Here is a 14690-nt window from a genome sequence, read left to right on the forward strand (position 1 = left end):
GGTGTTAATATAATAAAAGAAAATGCCACTAGCTAACAGAATTGTATTACAATAATCATTTTGTAGTTCTTACTCCTCCAAAGGGAAAGTAAAAACTCGACATAGGACAAACAAGTCTACCATTACAGCGCCCAAAAGTAATGCCATTTCACCAACCGTATAATGGTTTCCTTTTCCCGAGTGAACACCCGCACGCAACAAGCAGCCATTTCAAACGGATAAATCAAATCCACTCACTCCCAGCCACTATTCCTGTGAAGCTGGCGAAACCCGTCGCATATTTTCTCACGTTCGAGGTTTTTTGTTTGCTGTCTGTTTTCTCTTCATACATGCTTTTCTGGCTTCTATTAAGCTTATTTCACGTGGAACTAACTTCAACAAGGATTGTTTTCGCAGGTACCAATAGCTGGACACGGGCACGTGCCAAAGCACAGCATCGTAAGGGTGTTGGTTGGATGGTTCACTTCTTTTCAACCACATGCGTGTTGACAATTTCATTTCCAGCTGCCGCTATTAATTTCGTCTCCATTGTTTGCACTCTAACCGTAGAGCTTTAAGTTATCATAGCCTGGTCAGGATGTTATAGTGAGCATAAAGCTTGGCATTGCTTGAGTATGATTCAAATGGTTGGCTCTTGTTTGATCAAGTTTGTTCAATGTTAGACACGAGCAATAAAAACTGCTCCTGCTCATCGTAAGCACTAGTTCTGTAACATTGTTTCTTGGTGGTTGAGTTAAACCTAAGAATACATTTTATTTGTGCTGATCATACAAAACATATTCAAATAACACTACATAACTGTTGCGAGTGCATTTCAGTTGGCTGAATATTTTATGAACCATCCAACCAGTGTATAAAAAAAAATGGACATGTTTCATGGGGTTTTTTTTAACTCGAGTCCTTACTAAGCAAATGTAGCCTGACTGCTTGATGCTTTTACTAGCAAAACCGGTCAAACAATAAACTGTAAGCCGCTGCATATTTATAGCTCCCGGTGTACCGAAACACGGCTGGCCACCAACCTCCCGTGCATGCAAGCACTAACCACACCAGCCTCTCCATCGTTAGAAGCTTGTGTAATGCGAGCAAGGAATAGGAAATAAATTTCAATTCCTCACCAACCACCGGATAAGATTGTACCACGGCCGGGATTCCGCATTTTTCTACGTTGCATCAGGCAACACACAAGCAAGTTGAAATTTGTACTGCCTAGACCTAACTCGACACGACGCTTTCCGCGCCGATGGTGGTCCGTTGGTGGGTAGTAACTATGTAACGCTCAAATCACCAACAGCGAAAGTCTTCCTCGGGTCTGACTCAACCAAAACTGCTTTCTGGCGGGTGTGGATCAGGAAAAGATAGTACGATGCATCCGCTGTGGAAAAGTGAAAAACTTGCTCTTAGATTAAATTACATGCATTAAACATGCACGTGTACTCGGTTCGTTTGTCGTAGCTGGGAAGCCTTGCCTGTGCGTCAAGCCACCGACGCGTATACTACCTTACCAATTCCTCCACCAAAGGTGCTGAAAGGGATTGCACAAGATTTGCTCAACAAGAATCAAGCCAAAAAAAGTGTGGCTTTGAATTAGATTAACAAATTATTCGACATGCGATCTGAGAATGAAGAAACACAGCATTTCTGTTGAAAGGCCAAACTTTACCGGATATCTTTGCTCTTAAGTCTTGTTTACATTAAGATACACGAGATCATCACCACATCGAGCGTCGTTGTATAGTTTTGTAATAATTCTTAAATCTAAATTCCGAACATGGCAGTTTTTATACAAAATTTGCTATAAAAACACCATTTTTTATTTCTTTTTAACAAACATTCAATTAGAACTGCTCAAGCCTAAGACTAATATGCATCGACACAATGATTATAAAAAATTTATTCGGTAATGTTAAATAATTAGCACTGGCCCGTTCAAGCCTATTTGCCCTAGTTCAGCCACACGGATGAGTTATGGTTATGTAATATCTCCAAGTTAATATCATAGTCTTAAAGTGACTTATAGTGACTAAAAAATGCTGATTTATTTTACAACTAGAATGATCGAAAAATAATACATAATTTTCTCAGCGAAATATTGGTTTCAACGGTTGACTTGCAGCATGAGAAAAAGGGCGAGCGTGGCATTGTCCTTTTTGAAAATCAAGATTGTCCAGTGAACATACTGCGGTATAATCAAAATAGAACTCGATACAAGTAACATAGGGAATGGAATCAACTTGTCTCAGTTCATACACTCCAGCTTCTCAAACATGCTTCAATAGCGGAAGCAATGCCATACATCATAATTAATAATTGGCTCAAAGTCTCTATAAAAATAAACAAAAAAATCAAAATGAATGCATTTCTTGACCAAGTGGTACTAATGTGTGCCTGGCATAAGTCAACACACGTTTTTAAATTTTTCTATGTACTAAAAAGCACTTTAAAATCAATAGAGCTTCTGCTTTCCCTCCTCATCGTTTTCATCCTGACTGTCTGATGGCTCTTCAACTGCATCGAGAATTGATTCGATTCATAGAAATATAAAGCCGGAAATCCTTTCGAACCATTCCCCATTATCGACCGTTCACTATCCTCGCGCTCGAAACGATTTTGCAAATGAACTACCCGAACCACGTCCTTCTTTTGCCAGTGAAAACCCAATTAATCATGATTTCATTTTCCACTTTTCACATGTACATCTCTTTCCTTTTCCCTCCCCCAGGAACCGGGCCGCTCGTCACCTGCCGGCAAAATTCTAGTCAAAGAGGCACCGGAAATGCTTGCAATCGCACACTGGACCGGTCAGATACCTCGGCGGCCACCTCTCCCGGATGGCGTCAGTGTGTCGCAGTTGATAGCGCTCGGGTCGCGCCGGAAGCGTTCCAAAGTGTACTGGATGATTGCAAAATCGGAAGAGGAAGTTAGGTAAGCGTGGAACGGTGGTTTGGTTGCGCCCTTCAAGAATGGGTTTGTGTCGTGGAAAATCTCCGCTTTATGTTTGATGAAAATGAAGAAAAAAAATCGCCCATTCAATTAAACTAAGGCAAACGGGTAAAGAGGCGAAGAGGGAAGAGTATGATCAAACACACGTGTCACATTTCAGACCGTTACATGAAACGGGATATTCAGTAAGGTTACTCCAAAGTAGATCCGGATAACTCAAGATTTTATAGATTTTGAATCTCCTTGGATGTGATACATTGTTTATCAAAAAAATGTTGATTATGTTGCCTGATTGACAATCTCAGTTCGATCTCTGTGAAATTATCGCATCGAAATGCATCGTGTCTGAGTTCCACCACCATTACCCTCAGTGGCGGATTAACATGAGTGTAGGCCCTAAGCAGTCCCATGAATATAGGCATTTCTGAAGTGTGAAGTAAGAAGTTGTATGAGTAATTCTAAACTAGAGAATGATTGTGAGGCAAATTTACTTGTGGGAGGGGGGTGGGTCCTTTTTTGGGGCCCCTTGTGGCCTTGGACCCCCTCGCGGTCGCTTAGTTTACTTAGAGCTTTATCCGCCCCTGACTACACTACCTCTAAGCGACACTGATGAAGCAAGACCGAATTCACGCGGTACATTATCAATTTAAATGACTGTCCAGTCGATCAACAACACGCCCATCACATTGAAGAAACTACAAATGCTGCTCTACCTACCACAGAAACAATTAGCTGCACAAAACCGACCGATGATGATCTATTGTAATATTTCGCCAAAACTAATCTAAACTGCAGGAAAACCCCGTCCTGAATAGTTATGATACAAACACAAACACAACCACAAACACCAATATGAAAGTATGGCTTTACTTTTCTATTATCAAACCGCATGTAACTACAAAAAACATGCTCGTGTTGCTTAAATCTATGCTTCCTACCGATAATATTACTGTTCATCGCCTCACGAAGCGAGATGCAAATATGGATAAGATATCATTCATATCATTCAAAGCGGGCATTCCAATTTCGCTAAAAGATGTCGAGTTCCAATCTACTACTTGGCCTTCCACATAAACCGTCCGCAAGATCGTTGATTACGAATTATAGAAGATCTCGTTTCGATTCTGCCCAGTTTGGATCAAGTACTTCATGTCATGCACCTATTCCTGATTCTGAATCGTTGTCGACCTCAACGTCTAATTTTTTGGCAAATCAACACCGGTATCCTTTGGACGGATCCTTTGGACCGTTTCTCCTGAATAAAACAAAACACAGTCTCCTCTTGGAGGAACTCTTCCGGTGTCACAGATGACGGAACTCCTCGAAGCGATCCAAATAGAGTTTCCAGTCACACCACCGCAGCTTTCGCCTTTGATAGACCATCAATCCCTGCCTGGCTCACCCCAAATCAGCTCTTTGGTCAAAATGTTATCAACCTGCTGCCAGTAGAGCACTTTGTGGTTTACTATCAAAATGTTCATTGTCTTCGTATCAAATTAAATGAGCTACGGCTCTCTACTGAAGAAATGGAGTTTAAATTGATAGCCCTAACTGAAATGTGGCTTAATGAGCCAATACCTTGAAGCCTCTTCATTGACTGTGAAGCTTATAGTGTCTATCGCTGCGATCGAAATATCCTTACCAACGACCGTTCCCGTAGAGGGGATGTTTTACTTACTTGCTGCAACCGTTTCCCCTCCATTGCACTTAACACCAATCAATCCGCTCTCGAAGCACTTTGGATGCGTGTATCAATTTCGCGATTTCATCTATATGTTGGGATATTCCGCCATATTTAAGCACTGATGGTGAACACCTTGAAACGTTATCTGATTTTATGCATATGTATGCACGAATGGAACCAAATGATCTACTTCTTCTGCTTGGAGATTTTATCGAACCGGCCTTGACATGGTCATTGATTAACACTAACTGCTTAAACAACTGTTCTATCATGCTGGATCCTGCTTCCTGGGTGTTATTTTTACATGATCTTTACCAACGTAATGGTGTGCATAATCGGATGAATCATTATCTGGACCTGGTGTTTACCAACCCTACTGCCGCTGTTTGCTGTTTATTGTTTTATTCTATAATAACTTCTGCTCTTCTTTCTTGCACTTCTGTTTTCCGCTGTACTCCTAAACCCTCTCAGTCTGATACCCTCGTACCCTTCGCCGTCTGAAACAGGATAGAAAAAGGTATCTTTTTGTTTATCGTCGTAATCCAACCATCCATAATCAGCGTTTATTCAAAAATGCAGCATCAGCCCATCGGTTATAGAATAGGGCTCAATACGAGTCGTATATGTATGTACTTGCAATTGCGATTTCGTTCAGATCCTTCTGCGTTTTGGCGGTTTGTTAAGTCTCGCAGGAAATGTAATACGTTACCGAACGAAGTGTACCTAACTTCTCAGACTACCAACAATAGTGCTGACATCTGCGAACTTTTTACCACACATTTTTCTAATATGTTCGAAGAGCCTATTGATAACCCTAACCTCATGGTAAATGCCCTCACCCCTACTCCCGAAAGCGTTTTAAGTTTTCCAAGCATAGTTGTTATTAATGAAATGGTTGAACAAGCTTTATCAAAGCTAAAAAAAATCTTACTGCCCTAGTCCTGATGGTATTCCTGCCTTTGTACCATTGCATTGCATGGATACACTTGTTCCATACCTTGCAAAGATTTTTAACCTTTCTTTTTCGTCAGGAATTTTCCCAGCCCTATGGAAATTTTATTGGTTTTTTCCCGGCGTTAAAAAAGGGTTGCAAAAATTCAATTTCTAATTACAGAGGCATTACTCAAACATGTGCGATAGCTAAGGCCTTCGAGTTAAGTATTTATCCTTGTTTGTTTCATAGTTGACGTTTCGCTATAAGCATGAAGTTCCATGGTTTTATGCCCAACAGATCAACCTCAACTAGTCTCATGTGCCTTGTGTCTAAAATATTTCATAATTTTGAAGCAAATTAACAACTGGACACAACATACAAAGACTTTAGAGCTGCTTTTGATAGTATACAACACACTGTTAGCTAAATTACTCGGGTTTGGGGCATATTTAATTGCATGGCTTAGTTCTTATTGAAAAGGTCGAAACCTCAAAGTCAAACTAAATTCATATTTTTCTACGATTTTCTGATGTACTTTAGGTGTTCCACAAGGTGATGTTTTAAGTTCTTTATATGTTTGCTTCATTCATTAATGATATGTGTTGTTATTTCTTTCTCTCATGCTCGTTGTTTTATTTACAAGCTCTTAAATGTTTCTGTGTCTCGTGTTACGTCTATTCGTGACATTGGGGAAACATTTGATAGCCGCATAAATTTCAAACAACATTTGGATGAACTATTAGCGAAAGCCTATCGAACCCTGGAGTTCATTCTCCGGACACTGTCCGATTTTAGGGATCCTTCTCGCTCCAACGTCCAATTTTGGAATATGCTAGTATTGTATTTATTCTTTCTAGCATTGGGGTATATACTAGAATTGAGAATGTCTAAACACATTTCACTAGAGTAGCTTTTTGACGAATGTTTCATCACACACATGTGATGAAACCTATGAAACAAGTTTACAACTGTTTGACTTACAAACTTTATGTCATCGGCGCCATGTTAGTCAAGCCTGTTTTATTGATGGCCTGCTTACATCCTCTATCGATGCACCCGATTTGCTTGCTTCTGTTTGCTTGTCCCGCTGAGAGACGGAGACGTCGTTGACATCCGTTATCTGTGGAAGCACGTCATACGTTATATTGTCATGATGACCCTTTCCTGTGCTGTTTCAAATAGCTCAAACACTTTAACTTTGATTTAAACTCTTCTTTAAATTCTTATTAATTTAATAAATGAATGAGTTTTAATTAAGTGAAATAAAAGTTTTTGAGTTGTCCATTCGTCAAATCCACTGTCTCTCGACCTGCATAAAAGTTAAAAAAAGAAAAATGTTTCATTCAATCAGCTTCGACTCTTTAAACAAAAGGTTTTCTCCTACAATCTACAAACGTTTAGTCAACGCTGCACACGCAATTCCTAAATCCGTTTCTTCGTTTAAAAGTATCTCTGACTTGTTGAACTGCTGACGGTGTTGTTGCCGAACGAAATCGTATCGTTCAGCTCAAACCAGCATCAGCAACCGTTTGCTAAGCACATAGTCTACCACATCTTTTGCCGTTTTCTTTCTCTCTCGCTCAATATAAATAGCTATTTTCCTAATCACAACGCGTCCTACGCAAACAAAACTTGCGAAACGGAAACGTCGGATACGAAACTAAATATTCATCGCATCCTGTGCAAACTGACTCTAATTCAACTCGTCGACTGCTATGTGCCTGTAGCATGACTGAAACAGCCACCTGGTCGGAAGGTAGCTGTTGGAAAAATGTACGCCAATGTTAAATCTTTCTCTCCTAACACCTAAGCTCCAAGTGCTCGAGCGTAGATTAATTTTCATACGATATACCTGCGTATATGAAATGTCTTTTAACAAACAGTGGCCTGCATTGAAACCTCCTCAGTTCACGATGAAGCATTTCTGGCGAGGCTACGAACAGAAAAATCTTCTAACAATACAATGGAGATTACACCCCACGAGGCGCAATCAGGAAGCTTCGCCCAGTCAGTGTGCGATCGATGTTTGAGTTTTGCGCCGACGAGGTTCCGAAGGGGATTTGGCTCATGACGCAGCAGGGTCCGGACGAATTTGTTGACATAAATTAGCGATAACATGTTCGTCCGGCAGCGTTGTCATTTCAGCACGGCGACGGCAAACAAGCCAAACAAATAGCCCCGCCGTTGGAGATGACACCCTGGGTTCGGTGTCGTCAATGGTGACGATGGAAACAAATATGCGAAAATTGGAGCGCAGAGACAATACTTTGCACGCTGTAAATACAAACGATGATGGTGCCGGGCAAACTTCGATTGCTATTTGCACGATGACCTTGCTGCTAGGTAGTCAGGGAATAGTGAATTGCCATGGCTCTGCTTCATGATGAGCTAAATGTTCATCTTGAAAATGGACGATAAAAACCATTCTCTTCTCCACGCATGAATTGCGAAACAAAACGATTAAACTTACCATGCAGTCGTGATAACAAACTCAATCAAAATTCCCTACGTGCATTTTGCATGTATGATTGTTATCGCATGATGTGTGCATTTGTGTGTGTATCAATAACATATGTGCAAATGAATTAGAGATTGTTGGCAATTTACACGAATATATTACACATGAACTTCTAAAGAAAAAAAATCTCTGAAAGTATAATTAAAAGGTAATTTGTTGATTAAAACACAATCACAGAATTAACTTAACTTACCTTAACAAAAAAGTAAAATGTAATCATATTGCTAGATTATGTCAATAATATAAAGCTGGGCTGGATTATAACTGGTCAAAGTCACATTTAAAATGGATAGGATGCTACGGCTATATCCTTCGTGGAATCTTCAATCAATCACATTTAAAACACAACTTGCTACCGCACTAACTTTGACACTAAGTAAAATAAGGGTTTCTTTTCTCGGAAGAAATGTATTAATCCTTTTTGCACATTATACCTTGCCAAACAGCAAGGATTCAACAGGGCAACGATTTAAGGCTATCGATACGTAATAGATACGACAAAATTTAATAACATACCTCCTGCTGTTGGGTTCCTCACATTGTCAACGTCCTTACAATGCTGACGTGACGCACATAAAAGCAATGGAGCGCACAGGTTGGAGAAGCAATTAACTTCCAGCCGTTCGCCTTCCAGCCTACAACTGTCACTCACTCCGCCTATAAGCTCAATGGAGAAAAGGAAAAGTTTTAATTTCCTCTATCTGATCAATCTGCCACCAGGTTGAGTTTCGATGCGCTTGGTCACAATTATCCAATTCAAACTTGGAAAGAAAGTAAAAAGTTGCTCGTAGCTAAATGTGACTTTTCTCACACTTGCTTGGAACTTTGCACCGCGCGCAGGCAATATAATTTCGCTGTCACAATAACATCCCTATCAAAACATTGAACCAGCACGTTCATTCGCTCGCAAGTAGCGCCGGCCTTTGGACCATTGAAAGTATCGGTTGATCTGTGTCAAATAACAAGAACCACCACACCATGTCCGCTTTGGTGCATCTAGCAAAGGATCACATTCAACGCATCGCCGATGGTGGCCAGTTTGTGATCGTCAACGGTATGGATCGGTTTATCGGATTTTTTGCGTGGGATGTGAAACTAAACGCAACCTGGCTGAAGATGACGCTGATTGTGTTTGCCGTTGGGTACGAAATCACCGCCATAGCTGCCATGGCGCTGGCCTCAGTAAAAGGCGTCTTTACGGAGAGAAGCTTCACTATGAGCTTCGTCACAATGACTGGGGCCATGTGTATCGTGATTTGGTTGTCGCTGGCCGCCTTCCGTCGCGATCTGACCGGAACAGTCAAGTTTCTACAGCATCGTCAGTGTACTATTCACAGACAGAGCGCAGCTCGCAAAGCTCTGATGGACCGTGTCAACCGGTATCTGTGGCTGTTCTATCTGCAGAACATAGCGCAAGTATTTTTTTGGATCAACCTCCTAAGGAACTGCAGCCCGTTGGCGGTGTTCGAGCTGTCGCTGCTGGACAGTGTAAATGTGCTGTTGTACCCACTGGCAATGACACTTATGTCATTGATGTTCATTCACACAATAATGATCGTGTCTACGTTGCTAAGTGCCCTAACGCTTGAGTTCTACTGGTTGGGACAAGAGTTTGAGCAGGTGTTTGCCCAGTGCAATACGTTTGCCGCTACCGCACGGAAGCGTTACTGGGATGGGCTAAAACGAAGGATCGACACTTGCGTTATTGAGCATCAGCGACTGCTGGGACAGATCAGCACACTGCGCAACAATTTGAAACTTTATCTGCTGCTGAATCTCGTTGCCGATTTTTCGCTCATTACGTTTGCCGGCTGCCAGATGGTCATCTCCAGCGAAGGAGATCAGCATCTGTACAGTATTCTTGCTGCGTTGACCGCATGCCTGAATATGCTCAATTTCGGTGGGTTGTGTGATTTGCTCAAGATTCAGGTACGTTGTGCGGTGCGGGAGCTTTCGCTATTCCGGAATACAACTTTCCACATTTTACAGGTGCATGCAATCAAGTTTCGCTTGTACAGCTCCCAGTGGACGGACTACTTGCGCCCCGTATCGGGGCCCCTCTATCCGCGCTGCCGACGCATCCGGTCCAGCATACTCATCGTGATGACCCGGGCCGAGCACGAGCTGCGCATCAGTTGTGGCAGCGTCTACGACATGTCCCTTGCTACTTGCTGGGCCGTGCTACAGTTCAGCTATTCCGTGTTTACCCTTCTGCTAAGCTTCTTCGAAAACGAACCGAGAGTCCAGTGAGAGAGGTTCCCAGGTTCGAACACATCGCACTACCTGCTAGCTGGGAAGTGTTCATGCATCCGCATAATGAGCCCATTATTGTTCTGTATTTTTAGTAAAAGTGTTTTTAAGTGACGGTGTCCAAAAATAAACACACAATCACACACACACCACCGGAAGCTGATCGAGGTCGTAGCACGTGCGTCCATGGTGAGGCACGTGCTAGAAACACGTCGCGTTGAATATAAATTGAAATTTTATCCTTGGCAGCTTGTAGTGCAGCGAAAGTTGTATGGGTTAGTTTTCATTCATGCAACAGTCCCCAAATAAACGTGAGATGTATTCACCACGAATACCTAGTAGCGAGGTTGAGCGATAAGAGTTACGAAATAAAGGAAAACTTATATTTTTGCCATACTGTAACTATACTCGGACCAAAAGAAGCTTTTGAATAGACTTCAAATAGATTTTTCCCCTTTTTTTAATTTTGATGAATATCCGAATGGTTGAATATTGCACAAATATTCATCAAAATCCATCGCCCGCATCGGACTGGAAAGTGTCCGTCCTTTCCTAGGTCCATCTCTCCCCGAACATTTCGCAAAGCTACTGTTGTTGTTCTTCAAACTAGTCATCTTAACTTTTTCGACAAGAAATCCAAGACGACAAGAAATCCATTTTGTCTCGGGTAAACAATTCTTGGTCCCAAAGTTTCCTCTTCGCTAAACCGCCATACCGCCAGCGGGAACGGCCAAGCAATGAATCTGGTGAAAAATCAAACCAGCTTTGTTGACTTTCCCTTTGCCCATTTTGCTCCTAGGTTTTACTCCCTTGTAGTCCCATTTACAATGTCTGTGCCGCAACATTATCCGTACTCGGAATCGGCATCTTATTTCACTCATCGCATCTTTCCTATCTTGTTTTCACAGCGACTGGATTGCTGCCATCACAAAGACGGTAAGTTTGAAAGCTTTTTAAATATTATTTCGTTTTAATTTTATTCCAGATTTTCATATCAGATAATCTTGGCAAACGGTCCTCCAACTGCTTTCGAGTTCTAATAATTAATTCACCTTAAAGGCTAAAGTGTCAACTCAAGTCGCTCTTTTTTCCTCGTTGGAAAGCTCTCGTCCTAAGCTGATAATTTGCTACAAAAACCTTACTATCATACTATCGACCGTATTGTATTTACTCGTATGAATCGTATGTTAGTTCACATAATCTCTGAACTCTCGGTTAACCTTCACCGTGAACGATTGGATAAGATACCTTCCAAAAGTGTACTAATCCAGTTAAAGGTACATGCCAAATCACCGCATAAAACGGAAAAAGAGAGATCAAGAAGGCCATCACGCTTCATATCGAATAAATCTATTTCGTTTCATTCAATTCCAACATTCGTACACTGGACGCTTCATCGATCTGCCTCCAGCATCCAGCATCACATTCAATTTTGGTTGAACTCACCACTAATAGTTCTACCGCATAGCGTTGTTGTACGGTAGTTCGTTCTGGCCTTTTTGGAATCATTGCTAATCTCGGTCCAAAATCTCTGTGCAAAGTGGACCACTAGGATTTCCTTTAGTAGATACACGGAACCGTGCTGCACAGCAGCGAATTGAATACCACAACATTTATTTTATTTTATCTAGCTACGAGATTAGCTATGTCTAAAGACAATGTTACAAAGAATCTTAAGGTTAAGAGCGTTGTTTATATATCCTTTGTTTCCTTCGCTAAAAGATTACACGGTTTTTGGTATCAGACGAAATAATCACTAGTTTTGTTAATTCAGCGTGTTTAGTTTCAATGTGTTTTTTATTAATCCACTCTCATTTTTTTATGTAATACATATTAATACCCTTCTAGTTGATATTTTACATGAAATTATACTACCAAAACTACTCATTAAGTTATCTACGGTTTCATCATAAAGCTTATTATTCATAATTTTCAAACTGTCCTCGTGCTCTGCCCCTTTTTTTAAATGACCAACAAAGGTTATGATGAAAATTTAACTCAATTTCAGTACAAATTTTTTAACTCAATATTTGTTATCACTTTTCAAACCGTTCATTCAATACTCTTAAGGTATTGTTATACACACGCATAACTACATCGTCTTTCGTCTTTACAAAAAACAACACTTTAGCAAAGGATTAAAGACAAAAAACACTCCCCTTGCGATGATGCTGGTACTGGTTGATGGGTTTGTTGGAGATGGTATACCCGTGGTGTGGCTAATACAAAAAAGTGGAAAATACGATTTGATGTAACCAGATACCAGCTTTTACCATTACTTGGTCGTTTCATCTTATTTGTATTCTTGGCAAACGATTCAACAATGGAAAAAGCACGGGAAAGTACGCGCGTAATCAGGATTTACTTGCAAGTCGAACTGGTTTTTTGATAAAGCTTCAGCTTCAGCTTTTCGAAGCGAATGCCTTAAATGGAAAGCACGCCCAGTAGCTGACCCAAACCTACATTCTTTCCGCCCATTTCTTTCCCTTTTATCCACTAATAGGCTCAACTACGCTCATAGGTTCGGAGCACCAATCTTCGTTAATTCCTAATTGAATTTTTCCTTTATCTTTCGTATCAGTCCGGGTTTTTGTTGTTTTCCAAACACCCTACCTGGGTTACTGTTTTCCATTTCAAACCTAATTTTCTACGATTGTCTAATTTTTCAATTGAAGTAAATGAAAACACGCTGTCGTTTTGATATTAATCATTCTCCTTATTCTCATTCTCATCATTCTCCATTCTCTATTCTCCTTCAGTCTGGATTTTTCATTTAATAATAGAGGTTATTTTTGTGTCATTTATAGATGACTTTAACCTTACTAAAACTCATTTCACATCTTATCTTCATGTATACATTAATACGTATTATGGTTGGTTTCTTGTGCAGCTTCCCCCACCGCCACAAATTGAGCTGGTTGTCGATAAACCACATCTGATGGGCGTTTTACGAAGACCTATTGTACGGATACGACGTGAGTTGCGCCTAATAGGGTCCCCAGATACCATCGCTTGGTCCTACTGATGCTCAATGATATTTGTTTTACCTTTTTTTGCAATACTTACAGCTGCAACCAGCTCAGAAGTGTCTGCCCGGCGGAAAAATCGCCATACAATCGAACATAACACGACCAAGGTGAAGGGTGAGGCAGCAGTTGCAATCATCAAGAAAAACGCACAGGATACGACCGATCCGAAAGGATCGCTGGCTTGTGCTTTGCCCTGGGGCCATGGTTGGGGTTGGGCGACCCTACCCAATGGTATCTGGAGCGGTGGTAAGTAGCCGATTTGATTTTATTGTACGCCATATAGGCTGTCTAGGTCATCGTATCCGTTGATATCTTAAATAATTCTAACTGGACCAATTAAAAAAGTTTCCAAGATAATAATAGTTCGATAACAATTCTGACAAAATCGCGCCACAAATATGCCAGAACAGGAATTTTGATTTTCTTTTCTATTTGTATGCATACTTAAATATCTTAGCATCTTGTTTGCATAGTTAAATATTTGAGCATAACAGATCATTCACATAACAAGCACCAAGCATAACACTGTTGTAATTTAAAGGTTATGGTACGAACATCAAATCTACCTTGAGAGGTTTGCCTCCATTAAAATAAATACTATCCAAAAACACAAGTTTGTGACCAAATTGTTATTTTAAACTGTTTAAACCAGAAAACTATATGTCCTTATTTGTATAATTCTAGGCTCCCTGTATATCTTTAGGTGACGATTTTTTATAAAGCTTGTCTAGAACTCTTATGTACACTGTTTTATCTGGAAAATATAATAGAATTCTCCCTATTGTTTATTCACCTACACATCCATCACAAATAATGCATCCATTCCTTTGTATTAAATCGATTTGTCACTCAATTGAGCAACAACAGCTAACCTAGAATCCGGCCAGCGCTAGACGACCACAAAATCACACCTTCAAAAGCGTTTCCGTTCCGTTCGCAAAAGCGGATTTAGCCTTCCTAGGTCAGCACAGGCCCACATCGTGGCGATCACGACCCATCGTATCAAAGTCATCGATGTATGAAAATTGATTTCTACCACAGAAAAGAAAGTAAATTGAATTCGTGATGCTTATATTCTCTCTCGATCGAACTACCTTCAGCAGTCCGTTGTTTCTTCACGGGCTGTTTGCTCCCGCTCACAGTCAATCCTTATTCCAATCGTCCCAAAAATTGAAACATCGTTTGATCAAAAGCAAAACATATGGGTGATGATGATGAATGATGCTCCTGCTCCCATGCCAGGACTACAAAACCTTCATCTTTCTACAAATCACATCAATTTGTTTTCTTGTGCACAGAGTAAAAAAAGCAAACTGATTGAAAAGTGGAATT

The 14690-nt window shown here is 40.7% G+C and overlaps 2 protein-coding genes across 2 annotated transcripts in view; both read left to right on the forward strand.

The window, feature by feature from the left end:
• LOC11175992 (uncharacterized) overlaps nucleotides 1-14690 on the forward strand; it is a 49830-nt gene that overhangs the window by 26337 nt on the left and 8803 nt on the right. The window contains exons 5-8 of the mRNA XM_061652470.1: nucleotides 2723-2925; nucleotides 11238-11265; nucleotides 13220-13304; nucleotides 13398-13604. Coding sequence (XP_061508454.1) covers nucleotides 2723-2925; nucleotides 11238-11265; nucleotides 13220-13304; nucleotides 13398-13604 — 523 coding nt within the window. The remainder of the gene's footprint in view (nucleotides 1-2722; nucleotides 2926-11237; nucleotides 11266-13219; nucleotides 13305-13397; nucleotides 13605-14690) is intronic.
• On the forward strand, nucleotides 6849-10731 carry LOC1270869 (uncharacterized). Its single transcript, XM_309621.2, has 2 exons — nucleotides 6849-10008; nucleotides 10069-10731. Exons 1-2 carry the CDS (start codon nucleotides 9058-9060, stop codon nucleotides 10327-10329), a joined length of 1212 nt encoding a protein of 403 aa, XP_309621.2. The 5' UTR covers nucleotides 6849-9057; the 3' UTR covers nucleotides 10330-10731.

The sequence above is a fragment of the Anopheles gambiae genome, chromosome 2 (genome assembly GCF_943734735.2).
Source record: "Anopheles gambiae chromosome 2, idAnoGambNW_F1_1, whole genome shotgun sequence".
NCBI classification, from domain to species: domain Eukaryota; kingdom Metazoa; phylum Arthropoda; class Insecta; order Diptera; family Culicidae; genus Anopheles; species Anopheles gambiae.